Raw genomic sequence first — 26530 nt, forward strand, 5'->3', positions numbered from 1 at the left:
GCTCTGAGCCTAACTCTTACATAATTATTATCTCCAGAGTGAGACAACAGTTGTTGCCTTCACAAACTTCTTTTCTCTCTGCACCCCTCCTCTATTCCGCCTCAGATTTCTCATTCCTTGGAGATTATAAGGTGGTGATAATTTTACCTATTGGTTTGATACTTCACTTTAGTCTGTTTCCGTCCGTTTTTGACAGCCCTGCCTCCCTACACCCACTCATGCTTGTTCTTCATGATTTCTTGACCACTGACTTGTAGCCATCCCCCACCCTCAAATGCCCCATACCACTTTTAGATTCCCAATTCCTTTACTTTTCCTCCCAAATTTCTGCTGAGATCTGAAGACCCCTTCACCTCTGTTTCATTCACAGAGGTGAATGAAATTCACCAAAGTGTTGCTAACAGCATTGATAAGGACTGAGCCAAATGGAACTTAAGTTGCTTAGTTAAAAATCACAATAATATTGGTATAGGTTAACTAGTTTTGAATTCAGTTAATGGATATGCATCATTTGGCCTTCTCCACAGGGGGATTATAGGAGACCTAATCAAATGCTTTGCAAGAATGAAGGAATACTACTATATCCACAGGACCCTGCTCTACCAAACAGGAATCCTATCTTCAAAAGAAAAATGAACTTGGTTGACTCTGGCTTGTTCTTGGTAACCCCATATTGGTTATTAGTAATCAATGTCTAAAACTACTCTGACCATCTCTTGTCTTGGATTTTGCCAAGAACTAAAGACAAGCTTACTAATATATGTATTCCTGAATCTCCTATATTCGTTTTCTGGGAAACTTGATACTTAAACATTTTTTGTCTCCTAATATTTCTTTCACTCACTGTTCCGTGGTCATGCCAATTGTTAGATATAATAGGTCCAACAGCCCCTTAGAGTCTTTGGCATAGGGATCTTGAACTTATTCAAAGCAGTCTGATAGTCTCATCACTAATTGTGGATTGTGGCCTGATACTGGTCTAGGACAAGGTCTTCCCTACATACTCATACCAAGCTGTAGTTATTTTACCTCTGGTAAAAAAGGGTACCATGCAAAAGATGAGAAAAGCAAAGAGAGATCAAAGCTTCAGGGATCCCTGAAGATAGTCTAGCCAGACTCCTCCATTGTACAGATGGGAAGACTGAAGGCCAGAGAAGGACAGTGACTGGGCCAAAGTCACATGGAGCTGTTTTGTTTTGCACATGTGCACAGACTCGCACAAAACTCATTTTCTTCTGTAAGAATTTATGTTTGAGGTAGTTTTCACAGCTGCTGAGTATCAGAACTTGGGTGGGAATTCAGGTCTCCTTGTGCACAGGCCAGTTCTCTTTGTCTTCATCCTGCCACATCATGTGGAGTCTGCAACCATTCTCAGACACATAAGAACATTGTCTGTTTTGAAATGCCCAGATTTTATAAAAAGAGAGCTTTAATGGGATTGTCATCCTTCTCTGTAGGTTTTAATTGTATCTGCAGTAGCTGTTGGAATTTTTGCTTTTGATTTTAAGAAGGGAGAAGATATACATGTGTATGTCTTTTACAAAAGAACTTTTCTAAAATGTGTCCTATGAATGTTTTGCAGGGAGCACCCAAGTCATCCTTCCTGACTGAGGAGAAGAGAGCTAGGCTGAAGATCAACCCTGTGAAGGTGCACTTTGCTGAGGAAGTGCTTGTCAGTGGACACAGCCAGGTGTGTTGTTAGTCAGGGGACTGAGATCATTCTTCATAAAGCTGGTAAGCTTCCACCTTGCACATAACTTCCTAAGACTCTGGAATCCAGCACTGAAAGGATGCAGAAGCAGAGTTTCATCCTAGGGATCATTCTGGTTCAAATACTTCATAATGTCTCACTGATTCTGGAGGACACTGATTCTGGAGCTAATCACTCAGAGGTCACTTTTTCTGATATCTGGCCCTGGGGGGATCTCCAGACCCAAAGGGAATCATTCCCTGACTTTTTCTTCCTCCAGAAGTTCTGACTGGCACCAAACACAGACATTTCTGTCCTGTCCCTCCTACCCTAAAAGCCCTACAAGAGTGGCAGAGTGCCTAAGGAGATCCTGCAAGGTTGGGATGATGGTTGGGGTGAATGGAAGCAGAGAGCAGCTCTCTGTTCTCTGATGATGCTTCACTACGGGAAATGTAGCAATAAAATGAAGAGGACTTTTAGGAAGCTTCCTACCTCCTTTCCACCTCAACCCAACAAGAAGGGGTCTAAGAACCTTGGAAATACCCTTTTGGGACAGTGTACATTCTTTTTATCTGGTGACCAGCAGTGAAGTGTCAGCTGATGGCCGTAAGAAATAGTGCAGTGCTATCAGCACCCTGTGGAAGAGCCCTCTCTTCCCCCATCTCTAGCACACTTAGGGGATATCCCTTGAACAAAGCCTGCCTGTCTCAGTGTGGCCTAGGCCTTGTGCATTGCAGAAATCAACTCTCAACATGGTGAGGAGTTAGAGAGCACCCTGCTCTCCACACTAGGGAGAGCCAATGAAACTGAGGATTAGTCACACCCATGGACAGGAAGGGCCAGTTCCAACATTCCTTTGTGTTTTCCAGGGTAATTCTCTGCTGTGTATGCCCAACGTGCTCAAACTATATTTGGAGAATGGACAGACAAAGGCTTTCAAGTTTGAGGCAAACACAACCGTGAAGGTATTTAGAGTAAATTAGAATCTCTTGCCCCATGAGAATTTGCTGTTTTCCAGGAACCTCCAGGCATTATACCCAGCAGCAGGAGGAAAAGGAGGGGGAAACATGATTGTTAAGAGTTTGTTCCATGCCTGGCACCCTATCGGCTCTTTTTGGTGTGCTATCTCATTCCATGCACTGTTGAAGTCTGGGAAGTGACTAATGTTATCCCCACTTTGCAGATGAGAAACAGCTTGTCAAGGTCAGCTAGCTCAGAACCCACTTTATTATTTTTTTTTTATTTTGTCACAGTGTTTTTTTTTTATTTTTTTTTTATTTTTTTTTTTTTTATAGAGGCATGCTTTATTTGTTTGCTGGTTTGTTTGTTTTTTTTTTTTGTTTTGTTTATACATGCACTGGGCACAGTCAGAAGCGCGGGAGGGTGAGAGAATTCACCAGAGCCAGAGCGGGGAGCAGAGCAGACAGAAGGACCGAAGTACACTGCTGAGGGGAGCAGCGGGCGGCAGGAGAGGTCTGCGTGCCATGTGGGACCCTCCTCCAGTGGCCTGGGAGCAGCCGGGGATCGAACCGGCGCCGCAGAGGCCGCGGGCAGCTTCGCAACCCAGCGCTCAACCGCTGCGCCACCGGGGAGGCCCACAGTGTTTTTTTTTTAAATAATAAATTTTATTTTTATATTCCCCCATACAATTGCAAACGCCCCATTCTGACCCCAATCCTTCCCCTCCCGCCCCCCACCCCCCAAAAAGTGTCTCTGGTTCATAGTTTTTTGTTGATTTTGATTTTCACTTTCTTATATTCATTTTCCTGGTCCCTTATTTAAGTTTTCTAGATTCCTGCTATGAGTGAGACCATCCGGTATTTTTCTTTTTCTTTTTGGCTTATTTCGCTGAGCATGATCCCTTCCAGCGCCATCCATGTTGCTGCAAATTGCATGTGTTTATCTTTTTTGAATGCTGAGTAATATTCCATGGTATATATGTACCACATCTTCTTGATCCAGTCATCTATTTTTGGGCATTTGGGTTGTTTCCAAAGCTTAGCTATTGTAAACAGTGCTGCTATAAACATAGGGGTGCAGGTGTTCTTTGGAATTGATGTTTCTGTGTCCTTTGGGTAAATACCTAGGAGTGGAATTGCTGGATCATATGGAAGCTCTATGTTTAGTAGGTCCAGAAATCTCCACACAGCTCTCCATAGTGGTTGGACCAGTTTGCACTCCCACCAACAGTGCAGAAGAGTTCCTTTTTCTCCACACCCTCGCCAACATTTGTTGTTGCTAGTTTTTTTAATATGTGCCATTCTCACTGGTGTGAGATGGTATCTCATGGTAGTTTTGATTTGCATTTCCCTGATTACAAGTGATGTTGAACATTTTTTCATATGTCTGTTGGCCATTTGCATTTCCTCTTCAGAGAAGTTTCTTTTTAGCTCTGCTGCCCATTTTTTGACTGGATGATTTTCTTTGTTGTTGCTGAGTCTCATCAGCTCTTTGCAGATTTTTGTGATCAGTCCTTTATCATTAGTGTTGTGTGCAAAAATGTTCTCCCAGTTGGTGGGGTTTCTCTTTGTTTTTGTTATTGTCTCTTTTGCTGTGCAGAAGCTCTTTAATTTGATGTAGTCCCAGCTGTTTATCTTTGTCTTCACTATCACTGCTTTGGGTGATGTGTCTGTAAAGATGTCTTTGATGTGCAAATCCCGTAGTGTTTCGCCTATATTTCCTTCTATGTATTTTATGGTTTCAGGTCTTATGTCTAGTTCTTTAATCCATTTTGAGTTGATTTTTGTGTATGGTGTGAGGTAGTGGTCAAGCTTCATTCTTTTGCATGTAGCGACCCAGTTTTCCCAGCACCATTTATTGAACAAACTTTCTTTGCTCCAATGCATAGTCTTTGCTCCTTTGTCAAAGATTAGTTGACCATAAATCTGTGGGTTTATTTCTGGATTTTCTATTCGATTCCATTGGTCTGTATGTCTGTTCTTGTTCCAATACCATGCAGTTTTGATGATTATGGCTTTGTAGTATAGTTTGAAGTCTGGGAGTGTGATGCCTCCATTTCCTTCTTTTTTTTTCAGTAGAGCTTTGGCTATTCGGGGTTTTTGGTGATTCCATATGAATTTCATCAATAATTGTTCTATTTCTTTGAAGAATGCCATTGAGATTTTGATTGGAATAGCATTGAATCTGTATATTGCTTTTGGAAGGATGGCCATTTTAATAATGTTTATTCTTCCAGTCCACGAGCAGGGGATGTCTCTCCATTTCTTTGTGTCTTCTTCTATTTCTTTTAACAGTGTTTTATAGTTTTCTTTGTATAGGTCCTTTACCTCTTTTGTTAGATTTATTCCCAAATATTTGATTTTTTTTGTTTCGATAATAAAAGGGGTGGTTTTTTTGATTTCTTCTTCTTCAGATTTATTGTTTGTGTATAGGAAGGCTACTGACTTTTGCATGTTGATTTTGTATCCTGCCACTTTACTGAATTGATTGATGAGTTGAATTAGTTTTTCTGTGGAGATTTTGGGGTTCTCTATGTATATTATCATATCATCTGCAAATAGTGATAGTTTGACTTCTTCTTTTCCTATTTGGATTCCTTGGATGTCTTTCTCTTGTCTTATTGCTCTGGCTAGGACTTCCAGTATTATATTGAAAAGCAGTGGTGAGAGTGGACATCCTTGTCTTGTTCCAGATCTTAATGGAATTGCTTTCAGCTTTTCACCATTGAGAATGATACTGGCTGTTGGCTTGTCATAGATGGCCTTTATGATGTTGAGGTATGTTCCTTGTATCCCAAGAATTTCAAGGGCTTTTATCATGAATGGGTGTTGCACTTTGTCGAAAGCTTTCTCGGCATCTATTGATATTATCATATGGTTTTTATATTTCTTTTTGTTGATGTGTTGGATAACATTGATTGATTTTCGGATGTTAAACCATCCTTGTGCCCCTGGAATGAATCCAACTTGGTCAGAACCTACTTTAAACTTGGTCTGTTTCTGAACCCTGTGCTGGAGCTACACTGCCATTCTACATCGAAGGGAAGTTTTGAAAATGAATTAGATGAGGCCTCTACTGTTGTCATCTTTGATCAAATTGAATTAGAAGAGAAGGGATGGTTTATTTAAGTGAGTACCCCTCACTGTAACCACCACTTTGGTGGTGATTTATAATGAAGCACACACCATAGGGGAATTAAACCCCATATGATAGGAGTTGGGGAAAGGAGCAAGGACTTGGCTGGTATAACAATGGTTAGTCTTATCAGTACTAGTCAAACTTTTAAAGTGAATCTTTTAGCTCTTTAGAGCAGAGAGAGGGGAATATAAATTCATCAGTTTAAAAAGGGAAAAAATCACTGTCCTTTCATCAGAGACTTCTCACCTATCCCTTACCACAGGAGCAAAGTTGTTATATTAGGAAACCCTCTTTTCTAGAAAAAGGAAAATAATACATTGTTTGACCCAGTGAGAAGTACTGACACATTTTGTGTGCCAGGCACCACCCAGGTCATACCCTTGGGAAGCAGGAGTCTTGGGAAGGGGTTGGGGTGAGGAGAAGAGACCTGGGCATAACCCATTATAAAAGAGGGTACATTATGTTCAGAACCTTGAATGTAGCACAGAAATTATATGACAGGGGCTCAGGTTGGTGAGAACTTCTGGCGGGTGTCAAGGAAAGACCTGTGGAAAATGGAGAGCAATGGACCAAGAGTAATTGAAGATGGTATGGAGACAACACCCTGGGCAGGAAGAACAGCACCAGCAGAGATGCAGGAATGAGAAAGTGTGGGAAGTGTTTGGGGCTTGTGAGTGGTACATCAGGAGAAGCAGCAGAAAATAAAATAGGAGAAAAGGATTGGCCCCTGATACTGGATAGCCCTGAATGTGAAGTTGAAGAGTTTGGATTTGGGCTGTGGGCTACAGGGAGCCACTAAATGTTCTTGAGCAAGGTTGAGCATGACCAGTACAACATTTAGACAAGTTCCTCTAGATCAGTGGTCAGCAGTCTTCCTGTAAAGGCCACTTAGTAAATATCCTAGGTTTCACATTCTATAGGGTCTCTATTGCCATTGCTCAACTCTGCCATTGTAATAAACAGGCATGACTGTGTTCCCATAAAATGTGAAATTACAGAAACAAGCTCATGGGCTGTAACTTGCCAACCCCTGCTCCACATGCAAGGTGGAGGTTGATGAGGAGTAGGGAATCCTTAGGATCCCGGTCTACATAGTCAGGAGAAATGTGTGGACTCAAGTCAAGGCAGGCCAGGGAGGGGACGGGGGCAGTGTTGAGAGATGGGATCACAATCGTGGATAGCATGCAGCAGACGTTAATCAATGTTGTTGAGTTATTTACAGAAGCAGGTAGACTCTTCAGGACTCAATCACTGGTTAGTTATGGAGGGTGATGGAGCCAGTGGGAAAAGGATTCAAAATCGGGAGTTGTGAGAAGTACATATCACCTAATGGCTTGGCATTTACTGTGGCTGAGGTTCTGGCAGGTCATCTGTGATGAGTCTGTTATGATTATTATTTCATCAAGTGAAAGTTCATTGGGCATCAGTGTGTGCCAAGCTTTGGAGATACAGTGGAGCACACCACAGTTCTTGGGGAGAATATCATGTAGTTAGGTAAGCAGTGATAAGCAAGAGAACAAATATTAGCTGGTGTCAAACTCTTGCCATCTGCCAAGTCCTGTTCTAAGTGCCATATATAATGCATGTAACAACCTGTGTGATAGACATTCCATTTGCCTTTGTACAAATGGAAATGCAGAGGCAGTTTATCCACGGACACATAGCTAGTGAGAGATAGTCTAAGTCTAGAACCCACTTAACTTTACTGTTCCTTACTAAAAATATTGCTTGTTATTGAACAAAACACTATTAGTAAAAAAAAAAAATACTAATAGTGTTTTGTTACAAACTCTAATGATTAGGGAAATTATTTTTTTTTATAGAGGCATGTTTTCTTTCTTTCTTTATTTGTTTGTTTTGTTTATACATGCACTGGGTACAGTCAGAAGCGCGGGAGGGTGAGAGAATTCACCAGAGCCAGAGCGGGGAGCAGAGCAGGCAAAAGGACTGAAGTACACTGCTGAGGGGAGCGGCGGGCGGCAGGAGAGGTCTGCGCGCCATGTGGGACCCTCCTCCGGTGGCCGGGAAGCAGCCGGGGATCGAACCGGCGCCGCAGAGGCCGCGGGCAGCTTCGCAACCCAGCGCTCACCCGCTGTGCCACCGGGGAGGCCCATGATTAGGGAAATTAAACAGGATCATGGCGTGGAAAAGAACAGGGACAATCACATTTAGATACACTGTCCAGAAAAGGCCTCTCTAAAGAGGAGACATTTGAGCTGAGACTTGAAGAGAAAGAAGCCTTGTGAAGAGTGATGGGGAAAGTGTGCCAAGCAGAAGGAACAGCATGTGAGACTTGGCAACTGTAGGGCATGGTAGTAATCATCATTCCATCCTATCAGCCATTCAGAGACGTAGGCATCATTATCCTCCATCCCAGAAGAAGAAACTGAGGTTCAGCAATGTCAAGTCAGTACCCCACCATTGCATACTGGGTGGTAGGATTCTGTCTGGTAGGATGCAGACCGCAGAGAGAGGAGGAATCCAGACACCTTGAAGGGAGGCTTGGATGGCTCCAGCCTTTCAAGTAAAGCATGAGATAGGGTGGCTGTGTGGATGGTGCCGGAGCCATGAGGAGTGGGGACCAGGGGTGGAGGGCTGTGAGGGGCCAGGAGAAGCCCCACCTGACGCCTGTTGAGATATGGCTGCCAGAGCTGGCAGTGGACCTGGCCAGCATGGGCTTTTCTCTCCCCAGCTGCACCAAGGAGGGGAGATAAGGTCAGGGGCGCCCTCCCTGTTCTGAGCCTGAACAGGAGGGCCTGCCAGCTCCTTGGTGACGACCCCTTTGCCTCTCTGTGCCTGGTAGGACATCATCCTCACTGTGAAGGAAAAGCTGTCAATCCGAAGTACGGAGTACTTTGCGCTGGTCCTGGAAGAGCAGTACAGCATCTCTCGGCTGCACCTGCTGCACGAGGAGGAACTCATCCAGCAGGTAAGGACTGCCACCAGCTGCCTGCTCCTGTACCTGGGGAGGCATCTGGGCAAGCCAAGCTGCTTGCCTCAGCCTGAACCTTTAGAGTCAGGACTCTGCAAGTCTGCAAGTTTCTCATGCCGTGCTTTCTCATGAACCAGAAAGCACAGAGCTCTCTCTGAGGATAACAGGGCAAAAATCAGGTCTGATTGTCATCTGCTCCTCTGAGGTAGGCAGGGCCTCATTTCACAGGTGTGGAGACAGAGGCTTACGGAGCTAAGGTAACTTACTCAGGGTGATATGGGTGAGAGAGCCTTGTCTTTTACTTCTAGCTCTGATGCCCTTGCCCCAAACCTGCTGTCTTTGAAATGCTAGGGGAGCATCTCCCCTAGTTGTTGTGTCTGAGCCCTATATGCCAGATTTGCCCCTGAGCTGGTCCCTGATGGCAAGACAGGGCAAACCTAGTCAGCCTGTCTGGACTAATCAGCCTCCCAGCCATTCAGTGTTATGTGGTGGCAACAACTGAAGCCAAGTCAGGTCAACAAATCCTTGTTGAGTGTGTATTATTACGAAGATGAGTAGCATTTCAGGAACTGGAAAAGAATGGAACTTTAAAACGGGGAGACAGCAAGGCAGGACACAGGCGTCACTATGCATATTCCCTGTTGCAGTTGATTTTTTACCCTTGTCACTCATCTTTCATACTGCACTTGCAGACCTTTTTTTAAAAATCTAATAATAAGATTTTTTAAAATTTTTCTTACATCATTATTCATCTTTGCACTATATATGATTTCTATCCTCAGAGAAATTGTAGTCCCCACAATCCTCCCACACCACAGCACCTGTGAACCATCACCATAGTCCCTTGTGCTCTTCCCTCCCCAGTTTTGACGCCTCTCTCTCCCCTTGCTTTGCTGTGTGCCTCAGATCCATGGTTTGCCTGCTTACAGACATTTTTTTAAAAATTACTTCTGTTCCATTAGCCTTGGAAAATAATAGAAATTAAATCAAATCCCTAAGATAGTTAAGGGGAAAAAAGTAAGGTATAGAATGGTAAGTACATTTTACTATTATTTGTGGAATAGAAAAGAATATCCATATATAGAACCATGTGGATACACAGACTGAAGGACATGTAAGAAACAAGAAGCAGAAATTTTTCTGGAAAGGAAAATTGGTTGATGGGATCAGTGGGAAACTTTGCCCTTTTGAGCCTTTTCTACCCACGGGAAAGAAAGTCCATTTAGGTGCAAAGCTTTATGGCCATCTTGGGAAACATGCACATTGGAATCTCTTAAGGCTATCATTTGTTTCATTTGTTGTTGGGTATTTTTTTTTTTGGTTGTTGTTTTTTTCTTTTAGGTTGTTTTGTGGAATAACAGCAAGGGCAAACGCAGTGAGATTAATGGCATATCCCTTTCCCATCACAGGTGGTAGAAAGGGAGGAATCACATGACTGCCGCTGCCTCTTCAGGGTGTGTTTTGTTCCAAAAGACCCCCTGGACCTCCTGAAAGAAGACCCTGTGGCCTTTGAATACCTCTATCTGCAGGTGACCCAGTCTACATTTCCTAAAATAACAGTGGTGTTTCTCCAAGATGGCCCACTCAGTTATTTTGAGCATGCACTCAAGGCAATTAAGCAATTCCCTGTTAGGGATTATCTTTAGCTAAAGGAGGACAGACCTGATGATCCCTCACAATGCCTTTTTCCATCACTGAGTTGTTATGTTAGGAGATTTGCTGTATAATTGTGAAATGGAGGTTTAGCCCTCCATGTAGATGATTCATTTTTCTAATAACATTTAGGATCTTTGGAATTAAAGTTTATATTGCTAAAAGGGGCTTTAGTGCATCAAAGCCTTATTATGGAGATAATGAAACAGTCTTGTAAAGTTTGCATGATTTGCCTCAGTCATCCATTTAGTGGTAGAGCCCAAAATGGGCCCCTTGACTCCCTAATCTATGCTCCCCCAATATACCTCCTTCAATGGGATTTATTATATTGTTTTTTATTCTAATGAAAAGGAACCATTTCACAAATGAGGTAACTCAAACTAAGTGAATTGACTTGTCCATTGACTAACAAATGGTGGCAGCAAACAGCAACATTGCTTTGTATTTGTATAATTTATATTTTTGTAATTCTGTGTGCCTTATACTTACTTTCAAATGCAGGGAGAGGGACCTGACAATCCTTACTTCTGTTTTAAACTTCACTGAATCTGGGTAAGGTAGAATTGACTATCCTCAGTTAGCAGTGGGAAGACACCAGTACTCAGAGAGTCTTAGTAACTGAACTTAGGCAAGAATTGTCAGGGGCAGTTCTCAAAGCTAAGCTCCTGGTCCTGCTGTCTCTCACCTGAGAGGACCAGGGAACACAGTCCACCTGTTCCTGTTTCCCAATGGCTCTGCTGAAATCTCTTCTAGAGCTGTAGCGACGTGCTCCAGGAGCGCTTTGCTGTGGAAATGAAATGTAGCTCTGCTCTCCGACTCGCAGCCCTGCACATCCAGGAGCGGATCTACGCTTGTGCCCAGCCGCAGAAGATCTCTTTGAAATACATAGAGTGAGTGGCAGGAGACTTCTGTGTCCCATCTACAGCAGCTGTGACGCATTGATAGCCTGTCTGACCCCTAACCAGGATGGCTGATCTTCACCCACCTACCCTCTGTCCATTGTCTCCCTTCCAGATCCCTCCCCATCCTCTCTGACCCAGCCTGGCTCCCTGAGATCAAGCCTGGCTACACCCTCTAGGGCAGAAGCTAACTCCAGATGGAAAGATACAGGATCCTTTTGTAAATTCCCAGGATGTCTTGGGAAATCAGTTGACAACCTCAGTGTGAAGCTCATTCTTGCCTAAGGACAAGAATGCCTTAGAAATTATATGCCTTAGGGGTGTGAAACTGCCTCCTACTAAGGCAGTTTCAAGTCCTTGGATTTCCATACCTCCTGATTCTTAGCTTAAAATGTCACTTCACTGTACACAGTATCACCCAGGTTTGCCAGCTCCCTCACCAAATCTCAGCCCTGTCCTGCCTGGGCATCTCAATAAGATGAGGGAATCAAATGTGAAAAAATAAAACAGATCCTTGACCCTTTGCTATATGTGCTAGGTCTAACCCAGGGAGTAGGATCTAAGAATCTGTGTTTTGAGAAGTTGATGGGGGATTGTGATACTGCCAGGCTGGCACCATTTGAAGCATGGCCTCGGGGACTCGAGGATGCTAGGAGTTCCCATGAGAGGGTGTTATACAAGTGTAATGGTGAGTAATAAGCCCCCAAAATGATCAATGGGGCTTGATTCCTGAATATGGCTGGGTTTTGTTGAGTGTATATTTGTATAAATAAATGGACAGATAAACAAAAAAAATGCATAATCTCTTCTGTTGAGAAAGAGGCTCATAATTGCAATATTTTGAGAACACTAAGGACTGAATCAAATGTAATTAGGCCCTTCCTTAGAGCCAGTTCACTTTAAAAATGGTCCTCCTTGTCTCCACTGTCTCATGGCAGGAAAGACTGGGGAATAGAGAACTTTATATCTCCAACTTTACTCCGGAACATGAAAGGCAAAGACATCAAGAAAGCTATTAGCTTCCACATGAAGAGGAACCAGAATTTGCTGGAACCCCGACAGAAGGTAATATTAGCTGTGGCCTCTGCTGATCCTTTCCCCCACACCCCACCCCAGCCATATGTTGTGAAACTCCAGGGAAAATATTTCAGTATCGCCTAGATTTTAGGCAAGTGAATAACTCCAACTCTGACTTCAACAGTCTTTTATTTTTTTTTCTTTCCTCCTGTTTAAGCAACTTATTTCTGCTGCCCAGCTACGTTTAAATTATCTACAGATCCTTGGAGAACTCAAGACGTATGGGGGGAAAATCTTTAATGCTACTTTAATGGTACGTATTAGAGAACTGGACCTCAGAAGATCAATGTATCTTTTAGCCAGAAATTCTGATAACCCTGTCGTGTGCTAGAGTTTGTTGCAGAAATTAACTATTATGGCTCCTGAAGTGTTTATCATGCCCTTGCTTGATGCTACTCTATGGTAGATGCTGGGGGGCCAGAGCAAAAGAAGACATTATTTCCACCCTGGAAAGGGACAGCAAAGAACCGATCAAGACAAAGCAAAGCTATGAGAGAGGGCACGGGACTAGGGTGTAGATTTTGAAGACAGAGGTTTCCACCGCTAGTTTCAGGTTGCGTATAGGAAGGAGAAGGGATTATGGAAAGGCAATAAAGTTGGGCTTCTAAATGAAGGTACTGTACTTCTGGAGTTTTGGTTGTGCGGTGAAGAAGAAAAACTAGAGATTGTAAAGGAATAGTAAGACTCTGAGACTGACTCCCAGGCCCCCACAAGAAGGGAAGAACTGAGGGGAGGATCTGAGAAGGGAAAAGAGAAGCAGAGGAGTCTTCTGCTCTGTTGCCCATTTGCCCTCCAGCTTTCATTTGAGAAGCACCAGCTGCACTTCTCAGCAGCTTTCAGTGGTTCGGGGTGTGGCTTCAGGGACGTCTCCCTCACCACTCAGTGAGCCCAGAACTCTCCAGCACCAAGCCAGGCAATTTACCAATTGGAGATTATATATATATATATATATATATATATATATATATATATATTAAAGATTTATTTATTTTTATACAAGAGTTGGGGTACAGGTCAGAGGCACGGGAGGGTAAGAGGATTCACCAGAGACAGAGCAGAGAGCAGAAGAGGCTGATGACTGAAATACACTGCTGAGGGGAGCAGCAAGCGAGACAGGAGAGGTCTGCTGCACCATGTGGGTATCTCCCTGGCCAGCTGGGAATCATAGCGCTGCACTCAACCCACTGTGCCACCGGGGAGGCCCGATTTTTTATATATATGTTAAAGCTCCTTTCAGTGAATTTGGTATGACTCTCAGTCATTTTTAGTGATGAGGTCAGTTTAATCAGATTGCTGACCTACAGTGTAGATGGTAGAAGAGAATCAGTGTTTTGAGAGAAAAGAGGAGCATCAAATAGTTAGCAGAAGGGGAAAAAAGGATGGAATCTTAGAAAAGTAAGATGACCAAGTGGTAGAAGAAATTGGATCACTGAAAGGAAGACTGGAAAGTACAAGAAAAATGTCCCAGTTTTCCCAGGGGTTAATCCTGCCTTTCCCAACTGTCAATTTCTTTGTTTTTTTTAAAAGATTTATTTATTTATTTATACAAGCACAGTCAGAAGTGCGGGAGGGTGAGAGAATTCACCAGAGCAGGGAACAGAACAGGCAGACTGACGAAATACACTGCTGAGGGGAGCAGCGGGCGGCAGGAGAGGTCTGCGCGCCATGTGGGACCCTCACCTGCGGCCTGGGATCAAACTGGCGCTGCAGAGGCTGTGGACAGCTTCGAAGCCCAGCGCTCAACTGCTGTGCCACCAGGGGAGGCCCTATCTTTCCTTTTTAAATAGCTCGGTAGGATTCCATTCAGTCTATATTCTACAATTTCTTTATCCATTCATCTTTGTTGGGCACTTAAGTTGGTTCCATGGCTTGGCAGTTTTGGATAGTGCTACTATGAACATTGGAGCACATAAGTCTTTTCATATTAGTGTTTAATGGAAACTTTTAAAGAAGGGTCAGAATTTCCATTAGGTAATGCTGGCAGGGAGGGAGTTCCAGGAGGAGGGCATGGCATGCCTGAAATACACATAGGCGTGAAAGTGCAGATTGTGTTTATGGAACAGGTAGCAGTCCTGTGGTTTGGCTGTCTATTGTGAAGGGTTTTGTGGGAGATAAAATTATTATTTAATCTAGCTGTAGTTGGGGAATCTAGGGAAGCGGTGGTGAGGCCCTGAAGCAGGAATCAAAGAGTTTACGGAAAGAGGGATCACTTCTTACATGTGCCATGTATTTTCACTAGCTTGTGAATGGAAACTAATTCCCCTTCTACCCTTCTCTAGTTACAGGATAGAGAGTCCTACATTGCCCTTCTAGTGGGAGCCAAGTATGGGATTAGCCAAATTATCAATAGCAAACTGAACATCATGTCCACAATGGCAGAGTTTGCTAACATCAGTCGGGTAGAGCTGAAGGAAGAGTCTGAGAAAGTGAGCATGGTCAAAGTGTATCTTCAGGACGTCAAGGTAACACATGGAGAAGAGAGTTTGGCTCTAGCTTTTGAAGTTTGGGGCTGAATTATTCTAGGGTACTTTTTATGGTTTGGATGTTAATAAAGTCTAATTTCCAGCATTTACTTAAAATCACGAATTGTCCATCCTGTCCCACCAAAAAAAAAAAGCAGTGAACAAGGGGAATTTTTCTGGGAAGGTCCCAGTAATTTTTTCTTATAAACTGAGCTGGGCCCTGTACATGCCTGGGAGCACCAGAGGATATTTATCACATGCATGGGACCCAAATGGCTGCCCAAGAGTTTTGAGTGGGAGCCCGTAAAGTGGGTAAATGATGCACCATATTTCCTGAGCCTCTCTGGAAGGTTCTATATTTATCTTGCCTTCCTTTACTTTAATCCCCACATGCTGAAGGATGCTTTATTTTTCTTATGACCCTCTCCTTCCTTCTTCATTTGCTCTTGTTCCTTTTTCTTTTCTAGGTCAGGTCTTAAAAAGACCCCACTGTATAAATGAACAGGATAGAGCAGAGTGACTGGTTTTGGGGACTGGGTTATGGGATTGGAAAATGGGATACCTTGTAGATTGGATGGGAAGAACCCACTGTGCCTGTGTGTGTGCACACTCACATGTGATCATGTGTGTATGCGTGTGCACATATGCTCACCTCTAGTCTTATAGGTGAAAGGTATAGAGGGTCTGCCTGAATTTATTTGGAATCTCTCATTGGCCACACAGTCCCTTAGGCCTTTATAAACATAAGTGTATGCATTCTCTTTACCTTTGAAGGTTCTTACTTTGCTGCTGGAATCCAATAGTGCAAAAGACCTAGCCTGCCTGATTGCTGGGTACTATAGGCTGTTTGTCGACCCCGTCACCTCCATTTTCCTCTGGCCGGGAAACAAACAAGCCCATCGCATATCTGCTGAAGAAGGTGAGGTGCTGGGACTTGCCCCACTAGAAAAGGGCCCATTTGTTTGGCCTTCTAGGTAATGGCAGCCTAAAGGAGGTGGTGAACTGGGTTGAGCTGAAACTTCCATTCAAATGGATAAGAACCTGTTCTCCATTTATTTCCTGGTAAACAGATGATCTTCCCTAAATCTTAAATAGAGAGGCTATCTTTGTATCTGAGACTCTGCTAAGTCCTATGAATGCTGTTGTAGGTCTCTGATTCCTTGCAGTGTTTCCTAAAATCCTTACTTGTTGAGGAAAATACAGATGATCTAGCTTCTTGTTCCATGCCTTGGTAGTCTTTTGCATTCTTTTGAATTAAAGTAGAAATTCTCAGCCATTCATTTTTATAAGGAAAGCATACCTGGAGATAGGAAGGACCCAAAAATCACATCATAAAAGGAATGAAATAGTGGAGGCTGGAGGAGATGGAGTTTCACAAGCCAGCTCCTGGGTTCTATTTAGCGTGGCTTCACTACTAATCAGTACAGTGTTCTGTTAGTGGTTTACTGATCTCTTAACAGCTGTCTCTGCAGGGGAAAAACCAAAACATCTAAACTCTGGTTTGAATCAGTAGCCTGTTTTCATGATTCTAAACACTCACGCTGTAGGTAACTTCAAGCTCCTCAGGTGATGTCACTGAACATGTTGCTGGGAAGAGATGCTCAGTAGCACGCCAATCCATAGCACATACTCCGTGTAGTTAAACTAGACGCGAATACTCAAGAGATTAGATGATGGTGGGTAAAGTAAATAATTAGGACGTGATGGTTTTGGGGGGAATTCATTGCTTACAACTTGTGAACAAGGGAATAATAGCCTGGTTGGGGAGCAGTGCAGAGTGAGGGCAGTGCTGTGGTGGTGGTCTGGGGGCAGGAGGACCTGCTTCTGCTGGGGCAGGTAGCAGTGGTCAAAGAAGGTGCTGGAGTTAATCAGGCAAAGAAGGGAGGGGAGATTATTTGAAACAAAGTAGACAGCGTAGAGGTATGACACAAAGGGCCAGGGTACAATCTGGAGCGTGAATGGGCCACGGTGGGTCACTAGGCTGCAGAGAAGAAGCCAGGCCGTCCTGTGAGAGGCCTTAGCCCTCTGCTGAGGCTCTTCCCTGTAGGCAGGAAAGGTCTCAGAAGGCTTAAGTGGTATGATATGATCAGAGGAATTTTTGCAAGATCTCCCTGAAGACTTCTGGTGGCAGAGAGATTGGAGACCTGGCTCAGAGCCTCAACCCTCTGACCATGAATCCTGGCCAGAAACTCCTGGCGGCTGGATGAGTGTTCACTGTCCTGAAAGCGCTGTTGCACCAGTGGGTCCCCAATTCCATGCTCCAGAAGGCGTCAGTGTAGCAGCCTCACCTCCCCCCATAATGTTGCTAAAAATACATATTCTCAGGTTAAAATCCATAGATACTTGAATCAGTATATCAGGTCTTATTGTTTATTTTATTTTTTAAAATGTGATTGCCTGTCTGGTTTTCATGCCCAGAACAAGACAGCTGCAATTTGAAGAGGGGCTTAGCACAGGTGATACTGCCCATAACGAAGTGAAATCCAATTAAATACCTTCAAGTTTCCGTGAACAGGGAGCTCTCAGCTTGGAAGAAGGGCTGGGGTAATCCTGTCTCCTTTCGGAGGTCCAGGCAGATATGGGATAGGAGACCTGTTGTGGGAGAACATGGAATTTCGAGTCCCACAGATCCTGTGTCCGTCAGGATAGCATTAACTGCACAGATCACTTTTCTGGACCTTGGTTTTTCTCATCTGGAAAATGGTGGTGGGGGAAGGCAGACAGAGCGATGGTGGGGGCACATGACCTCTGCCAGCCCTGAATGCTGTTTTGGTGTTCCCTGTGCTACAGGCTATGAATCCAGGGCATGCAGCGACTCAGAGGAGTCCTCTGAAGTGGACTGCGTGTTGGAGCCCCTGTCAGAGAGACGCCTGCTGAAGCCAGGCCTCTGCAGACCATTCATGAAAGAGGAGCAGCCGCCTGGGGACAACCCCTGCCCTGAGGGGACCAGGAGAGGCTCAAGCACCTGTGGGGCGAGCAGCATGACAGACAGTGCTGAGTCGGAGGCATCTGACTCTGCAAACACCGAGAGCCGAGGCTGCAGGACCAGTGGCTCAAGCGAGTCCATGGATGCCCTGGAAGAGGATGACTTGGACGCCTGCTCCTCCAGCAGGTCCGGTTTCTTCCACTTTAGCTCACCAGGCTTTCCAGGGAGTCTTGATGTCAACGGCCAAGAAGAGAGAAGCAGTATTGAAACTAGTGGCTTCCTCTATCTCCTGGATCTGGCCCCAAGGGACAGCCCTCAGTGCCAGAAGAAGGGGTTGTCTGAGAGCCCCGCTCCCGTGCCATTTGGCTGGGGATCAGAACTAAGTGTGGTCAGGCTGGACCCCAGGCTGTATGAGGGCAGCCGAACTGACTACTACAACCTGTGCTCTAGTGTCTCCCCGGCCAGCCACCTGAGCGACAGCTCGGAGAGCACAGCTTCCCGGCAGGTGGGTGCCCCACCAGCCTGGGGTCAGCAGGGCTGGACTGAGGCCCAGCCCAGGTCCACGCTGGAAGCCCTGGGCCCACACCTGCCACTGGCCTTTGAGGATGGCAGCTCAGATGAGGAATACTACGATGCCGCTGATAAGCTCACACCCCCAGATGCCCTCTCAGGTGAGCTTCCCACCCCCACAAGGTCTACAGATTCAGTAGCAGCTCCAGAGTACCCACTAGAGGCAGAGACCACCCTTGAGGGGAAAACATGAATGAAGCAGAGTCCTTGTCCCTTTTTTGAGGAGGCCACCTTGGGCCCAGTGGTCCAATTCACAAGTATCATGATTTCAAGTCCAGGTTGCAAGGGAGGTATAGAACTGTGGGAACACAGAAGCAGGAGGCATTCATTCACCATGGGAGTCAGGGAAGGCTTCCTGGAAGAGGTGGAAAGTGGCTGAACCTTGTGAGGTGAACAGAATTTATACATAAAAGGGTTTGATGGGAGTGTTCAGCAGAGGGAAGCAAATATATCATGAGCATCCTGAAGCTACATTAATTGAGACCTTGAAGCCAGAAGAACTGGACAGGCAGTTGGTGGCTCATTAAGGAACTCATTTTTAAGTTCCTCATCCTTGCCTCCACAAGAGTTTGGAATGTCTTTCCACACAGAATGACTTCCTAAGATGACCTAAGATCCCTGCAACACACACACACACACACACACTCACTCACTCACTAACACCACATGCCAAAGTCTGAAAAAAGAGAGCACAGAGACATTGAGGTTGACCTCCTAGGGGCTGAGAAGCTGTAGCCCTTTTACCTGTTTCAGCCTTTCCCTGCTGCTCCCTCCCCACTAGTGAGTGCCCTTTGCTCATGGAAGAAAGCCAGCTCCTTAGCAGCCTGTGTGAGGCCCCTGTGCCATGGCCTCTGCCTGTCTCACTTCTTCTGAGCCTTCTTTCTGTGCTCCTGCACTCAGTCCTTGCCATTCTCTAAAAGTGCTGAGCTCTTTCCCACCTCTGGCCTGCACACATGCTGCTCCTTCCACATGTAACACTCCTCACCCTTATCCTTGGATGCTGATGCCCACCCATCCCTGTCTCTCAGGGAACACTAGCTGATTGCCAAGACCAGAGCAGGCCTTCCCACCCCTGTCACGCCTCTTAATAGCACTCTGGTGCTTCCTCCCTGGCACTTAGCACTGCCTGGAACTTTGTATTTATTTATGTGATTTTGCATTACTGCTTCTCTCCCTCACTGGACTGAGAAACTCCTTTGAAGGGAGGAACTCTGTTTCTGCCTCATCTCTGTGGCCCCAGCACATGGTGCCTGGGTGTGGTTGCTAAGTGAATGAGTGACTCTCTCTCACCTACCTTAAGTTCATTGACTGTATACACAAGGAACAGAGAAGCCTCTGGTCAGATGTGCCATGCTGCCAAATAATGCAGCCAACTGCTACCCACACCCCCAACCTTGCCCTGCTAGGTCAACCATTGTGCGGGCAGCAAGATGGGAGCACGGCAGACAACCATCAAGGACTTCCTTTATGGGAGTGTAGGTCAGGATGTAAGTTCCACACTGGACACTCCCTTTTCCACAGGGAGCCTATGCATTGCTATGGAAGGGACCAGAACTGGGCTTGCTGAACCTGGGATCTGGTCTGGCATCTGACTCACTGAGGAGCCTCTCTCCTTTAAGGCTTCAGGAACACTCTTGTCATTGGCTAGAGCAGCAGCTACCAAGTGTGTCTGGAGTTGGTTTGAATACGACAGTTCCTAGTTCCCAGCTTCCTTGGAGATTCTGATGTAAGAGGTCTAAGTAACAAGGATTTGGTAAGGTTTTCATAAAGTACAACCAGCTTGGAGGCAACTGGTCTGAAGATGAGAGCCCTCTGATTCTCAAGTGCTGGACTGTGAGCCTAATTGCTCTGGCTGGTTCCCAGAACTTCATCACAGAAGTGATTCTCTACTCGCTAAGGTCCATCCTGGTAGGCACAAACCCTCACACCTGCGACTGAGATTCATGGCCACTTTTTGTCAAAAACAACCTCCCTCAACAGCCACACCCCCGTAGTGACAATAATGACAGCTGTGGTCCCTATCGTGAGCACCTCCTAAGCACAGACCTTGTGTTGGGTGCTTTATTGGCACTAACTCATTTCATCTGCATGGCAGTGCTGATTGGGTTAATGTCAGCACAAAGAAAAAGTGGTAGAAGGTGGTAAGAAAATTCCTAAAATTGGCAGCAAAGGGGAAGAACCAGTTCAGACATAGGCAGCAACCAGAGCAGGAATCTCACCATATTGTCAGGATTCCATGGCTGGAAAGAATGTGCTCTCGCTTTATTACAATTTTTTAATCAATGAGTTTGAAATTCTAGGAAATTTATGGCTGACTGGCTGTCACACATCTGACCATTGGTTGACATGGACAGGGTACCTTCATTTATAGTTCCAGCAGATCATACCCATTGGGGAGATATCATTCCCTGAGAGGAAGCTGAGGTGCTATGGCCTGAAGACAATGAAATGAATACTGGACAACCAAGACTTAAAAGATGTCCGCCATAGTTATGTTTTCCCCCTTGCAATGACTTCTCCCCCAACCCCACCAGGGATTTTATGTTTATCCTTAGACATAATTCTAGATAAAACCATAAAAATGTTCCTGTGCAGTGAGACTGTGTATGCAGTAAGAATAATAACATTTTTAAAGACAGTAATTGTAATTAACATTTATCAATCATCATTATATGCCAGGCTCTGGGCTAAATATTTTTTGAGAGCCTACTATCATCAGAGAGTTCACTTTTTTTCCCTCCAAATGACATTTACTGGGGTAAAGTAGGTTTACACCTTTGGGTCTGCTCCAGGGATTGGCTATAGGGGCACTGGTGACAGGCAGGGTGTGCAAGTCCACCACAGTTATTTCCCCATCTTTCAAAGAAAGAAAGCGAGGCAATCAAGATTTAACTTGCTCGAGGTTATTTAGCCCAGCCACAATGTGGACCCAGGCAACCCTGAGCCCTATGCCCAAGCTCTATAAGCCTCTTGGTTTCTCTGCTTTTATGTACTTTTTCCTTTCTTGACTCCCAGGGTCCAGAGCTGTTTCTTCTGTAGGACCCAATGCCACAGCCTTGCAGAAGAAGGCTAGCACTTGCAGCCCCAGCGACAGCCTGAATCCTGGGCCAGATGGGAGAGAGCCAAGCAGAAGAGGAGTGGTGAAAAAGTATGCCAAGCCCCTGAGGAAAAGAAGGTCTTTCCTACAGACTGATTACACCTGTCAGGTCTCATTTCCACTGGTGCCATCAGCGTCCCTGGATAGTGTGGACGATGTGTGCTACTATGACAGGGAGCCCTATCTAGCCCTCAGTGCCCCCTCCCCAACTGTGTCCTCTTTACAGGACATGCAAGGTGAGCCTGGCCTCCTGGAGACCAAGGCCCTGGGGCTGTTGGCTCCCCTGAGAGAGACCAAAAGCACCAATCCAGCCTCCCGGGTCATGGAGATGGAGCCTGAGACCATGGAAACCAAGTCGGTCATTGACTCTCGAGTGTCTTCTATTTCTGCTATTCGCCTCCGAATTGACCCCAACCATAAAGAGAATGCTGGGCTCACTCCTCAGACTGCCACTGTCGCCACTTCCCCGGCCAGTAGCTCTCGCTGTCCCAACCACGGTCCCTCTGACCCAGACACTGCTCAGGCAGGGCTTTCCCAAACCTTAGCTCCACTTCAGGACTTGGATGGCAGTGCCCCCAGTGAACTCACCGGAGAGCATGGGGACAGCACCTCCTCTCTCTCCAGTGCTGACCTGAACTCAGACAAAGTCTGCCTGGCCATCAGCCCAGGGCCACATACTGTCTCTCAAGGAGATACGCCAGAGCCAGGAGGAGGCCAGTTGGAAACAGGATTGGGACTTGCAAATCATATGCAAGAAAGTTCCCCCAAACACACAGAGCCTTTGCTGTCTCCTCAAGGCAGTCCTAGAAGTGGTGAATGTGAAATAAATTCGGGAGAGAAGATGGCATCTTTCCCTGCAAAGGAGGAGCAACAAGAACAACTATCTTTGGAAAGTGAAGGAGAATTTGCCGACCAAAATGGCACTAACCTCTTGTGTGACAAAGCTGGGAAGGGCTCAGGTGTTCCTGAGGGTGATGTGTTGAATGGTGTTGCTCAGGCTATTGATGTGAGTGCCCCAGCTGGTAGAGTAATAATCTCCCTCTCCTTGGAGACTCCTGTTACAGGGACTGAGGAGACTCTACCACATTCCCCCAGAGAGCTCCATGGGTGCAGCGGAGAAACCCTGGGCCAAACTCGCCAGACCCAAGAACAAAAACTATTGGCTGAGTTAGATTTAGACCCTGGCTTCTTGCTTGGGGACCAGACTATTCCATCAGCCTCCCCTCTGGATGGGCTCAAGGCAGAGCCACCTAACCATGTGACAGGGGAAGACATGACCCCAAGGGACACTCCTGAGCAGGTCTATTCTGATTCAGAGCCTCCTCTGCCAAAGCCATTACCATGTCCCCAACAGGAGTCCCACTTAGAAGACTCAAAGCACTGTTCTCTCTCAGAAAGCAAAGACAAAAGCCATAACATCTGTCTTCCTGCTGAGAAGTCTTTCCTGTGCTTTGCCCCAGAAAGCTATCCTGATGTTTCGGCGGGTCTCAGGATGGCTGCATCTTTGGGTTTTGCTGGTGTGAATGAGATGGTGGCCCCCAGGATTGGGATGGAGCAGTGCAGCTGCCAGTTCTCCTATGCCACATGCTTCCGAGGACTGCAGCTAGAGACAGAGGAAGAAGACCAGGACTCACAAGCATGCCCCACAGCCCCCCTCACTTCACCGCCCTCTGCAGGAAGCCAGCTGGCTCTCCCATGGAGGTCAGCCAGAGCCCACAGCTGCAGCACTGAGCCCCTGTTGAGAAACAGCCACATCTGGCCAGAGTACTGCTCCAGGACTCTGAGACAGCTGAAAGCTGCCCCTGCCAGCACCCCTGAGGGCTTCATCCAACTCACCCAAAGCCTGCTGGAATTACAAGACATTTTAGAAGCTTCCTGGGGGAATGGCAACAAACATCCCCCAGAGAAGTGCACCTGGCACTTTTCTGAAAGCCGGAGCCGGCTCTGCATGGGCTCCCAGAAGCTCCTGTCAAGCTGTCAGCACGTGATCAGAATGGACCAGTCCCCCGAAGAGATGCAGCGTGCGGTGCGTGACACCTTCCAGCACCTGGTCCAGCTGGCCAGCCTGTGCTTCCAGTTCACGGACTGCAGCCGCTGCTCTGCCCGGCACAGGGAAACGGCGGGGAGCCTGAGGGACGTGGTGTGCACCTACCACCAGTTCGTGGAGGCCGCTAAGCTGACCTGCGAGAGAGGCTACCATGACCTGAGTGTGAAACTCCTGGCCCGTCAGTGCACGGCCCTCACGGCTGCTGTGTTCTGTTTGACCCAGAAGTTCCGGGCATCTACTGTACTGTGAACAGGTTGGCTGCCTCAGTCCCCTGCCCTGCCCTGGACACTTCCCTGAGAAGCCCCTTCCATTCCCCACTCACCTTCTCAAATGTTTACTATTTAAAGTATTCAAATAAACTGCTGCTTAATCTTGGCCTCAGTCATACAGAGTGATAAGTTTGGATGAAAAGTATTCACTAATCTTCATTCAACATTCACTGGATACTTCTGTGCCAGGCCTGGTTCTAGGAGTTTGGGATATGAAGATGAGTAAGTCCCTGCCCTGGCGAGGATGTTCACAGACCCTTAGTGTGCCCAGCTGACATCTGTACCTTCAGGACATGCAGATAAGTAGATTGCCACCAATAAAGTGTGTGCCCTAGAAGGAGTGTAGAAACAAAGCCACAGGCTGTCCCAAGAAGGCAAGGATGAGGAAGGAAGGTAGGCATCGCTGAAGAAAACAATCTTGACTTCATATACCACATTGATTTGGAAATAACCTTCAAAAATAGGAAAGAATACATGTAATATTTGATAGATTCTTCCCTCACAAGTGTTGGTTTCCAGCACCTGTCCCAGGCCTGGTATTCTTGCTGGCCTCGCTGTCGTGAGCATAGGTTGCCACTAGGTGGCAGTACGTCCCTTACGTACATGACCATCCACGTTCCCCAAGTATTCTGTGCTTCATTTAAAATTGACGGCATCCCTAAATCCTGTACCCTATTTCTACCTTTAATGTTCTAAAAAGACAAACAGAAAGCCCTGAGTTATATTATTCTTTTAAAAAATAGCATTAGAGCAAAAGAAATATATTCAGTGTCTCTCACTAATCCCAGGTGAGCCAATTAATCCCAGTTAATCTTGGTGGGATTGTGGACACGCTCCCAATACTTTGGTTTTTCTCTTCTGAAAGTTGGGGATACAAACAGTGCCCACTTTGCAGGATAAAGATCTAATAAACACTCAATAAATGTTAGGAATAACCCCAGCTTTTAAGGACACCTCTCCTAATCTGACATCTTTCCTGCATTTTGTATTCATATGCCAAAAAAAACTGATTTCAAGATACACTTGCAATATCTTCCCCAATCTTTTGCTTCATGGTCCAAATCGAAGGTGGTTTAGACACTCACCTGGGACTGCTTCAATTCATTCCAGGTGGTGAGCTCTGATCAGTGGCAAACTCTGCGCTGCCCCTGGGCTTTGGCTCCTCCAGGGCTCCCCATTTCCTTCCTCTCCACCCAGTAAAAGAAGGAGCACAAGAAAACATTCTAGCTCTATCCAGTCGGAGGAAAGCAGTACTTTGGAAGAAGAGAAGAGTTTCTTTCTTTCCCTTAGAGGTCTGTTTCTTTTTTATAGAATATTTTCAATAAACTATCAGGAAGGCTCTTGGACACAGACTGAAGGGATTTCATGCAATGAAAACAGGAACAATAGGACACAAAAGTTGTGTGATCTTAAACAGGACTTGAATGCTTTACCAGTGGAGAGCTATAAAGAACTTCATTACATATTGATGGGAATACAACCTATGCTTTTACAATTTTTAGGAAGGAACTCAGAACTTCAACTCCATCAGGGCTTGAATCCTGGCAGTGGTCGGTGTTGTTAGACACTTATTTGGGCCTCAGTCTCCCCGGCGGCAAAAGGAAAGACTAGCTTTCATTTAATGAGGAACTAAAATGTACCAGATGCCTTACTTAGATCACTTGGATACATTTTCTTACCAACATGACAACACCCAAAGCAGAGATTGCTATACACATTTGGTATTATTTTGAGAAATAATCATGAGGATAGAAAGAAGACTAAAGTCTCCAACACATGCACTCAAATGTTTGTTTCCTTCTTTACTTGCTTTCTTTCCCCTCAAATACAGTGCCTTACTTGGGCTGCCACTATTGATATACAGAGCTGATATTTTGCTCTGGAGTTCCCATGAGGGGTATTAAGTCTCAGAAGTTCTGGGAACCCCCTCACCGCTTGTTGAAAAGCCAGCATAGAGGGGGAATTGCCTTGTTTAGCACTTCCTTAAAGAATTGGACCACCTACCACCATGCAAGAATCAATTCTTTAATAACATAAGAAACTGTGGGACATTTACACTCTTTCCTTTTGTCATCCACCACCACATGACTGATTTCTTTCCACAAACATTTAGGATACACCCAGGCAATGCCTGAAGCAGGGTTCTGGATATAAATTGGGTGAAAAGCTGGTCTTCAGGAGCTCTGATCTTGAGACAGAGGTCTTGTCCTAGAGATAAGATAGTGCATAGAGATAGAGATCTTTAAGTTACAGTAGGCTAGAGCCAACAAAGCAAACAAGTTAGGTGCTATGAGAGCTCAAAGGAGAGAAGTCATTTTTGGGTAGAAGCAGTGATGAGGGAAGACTTCCTTGAGGAGGAAAGTAGGATGTCAAGAATTATTATCTACTGTGTCTGGCCCTGGATTTGATAGCTAGATGGGAGGATTTGACCTTGTCAAGAAAGGAGAAAAATTACATATTTATCTTGTCAACAAATATTTGCTGTGCCATAGCATTAGGAAATACAACTATATATATCAGACATAGTCCCCTCAACAAACTTAGTAATTAGTTGGAAAGGCACAGGGGGGAAAAAAATCACTGACTGGTAGGTGAAATAGAGAAAATGAAGAGGGTGCCAAGACAGGGATTGAAAGAGCCTTACTTACCTAGAGTGACAGTAAAGTCCTCCCGAAAGAGGGAACATTTAATTTGAGGCCTAAAAAATGTGAAGAACTAGCCATGAAAAAAGTGAGAGCAAAGGGAACCATAGCAGTACAGATGAAGCTGGAACATAGCAAGCACAAGGAAGGGTGCTAGATGAGGCCAGA

General features: G+C 45.5%; 1 protein-coding gene across 1 annotated transcript in view; it reads left to right on the forward strand.

Moving 5' to 3' along the window:
• The window catches only part of FRMPD1 (FERM and PDZ domain containing 1), a gene marked incomplete at both ends in the record, with an annotated part of 49393 nt that extends 25693 nt beyond the window's left edge, over positions 1 to 23700 (forward strand). The window contains 11 exons of the mRNA XM_084237495.1: positions 1583 to 1690; positions 2560 to 2655; positions 8592 to 8717; positions 10130 to 10249; positions 11127 to 11263; positions 12211 to 12337; positions 12507 to 12602; positions 14629 to 14811; positions 15586 to 15730; positions 17602 to 18408; positions 21323 to 23700. Of these exons, the coding sequence (XP_084093621.1) occupies positions 1583 to 1690; positions 2560 to 2655; positions 8592 to 8717; positions 10130 to 10249; positions 11127 to 11263; positions 12211 to 12337; positions 12507 to 12602; positions 14629 to 14811; positions 15586 to 15730; positions 17602 to 18408; positions 21323 to 23700 (4323 nt within the window). The remainder of the gene's footprint in view (positions 1 to 1582; positions 1691 to 2559; positions 2656 to 8591; positions 8718 to 10129; positions 10250 to 11126; positions 11264 to 12210; positions 12338 to 12506; positions 12603 to 14628; positions 14812 to 15585; positions 15731 to 17601; positions 18409 to 21322) is intronic.
• Positions 23701 to 26530: the final 2830 nt, after the last annotated feature.

Source organism: Talpa europaea (genome assembly GCF_964194135.1).
Source record: "Talpa europaea genome assembly, chromosome: 7".
Lineage (NCBI taxonomy): Eukaryota > Metazoa > Chordata > Mammalia > Eulipotyphla > Talpidae > Talpa > Talpa europaea.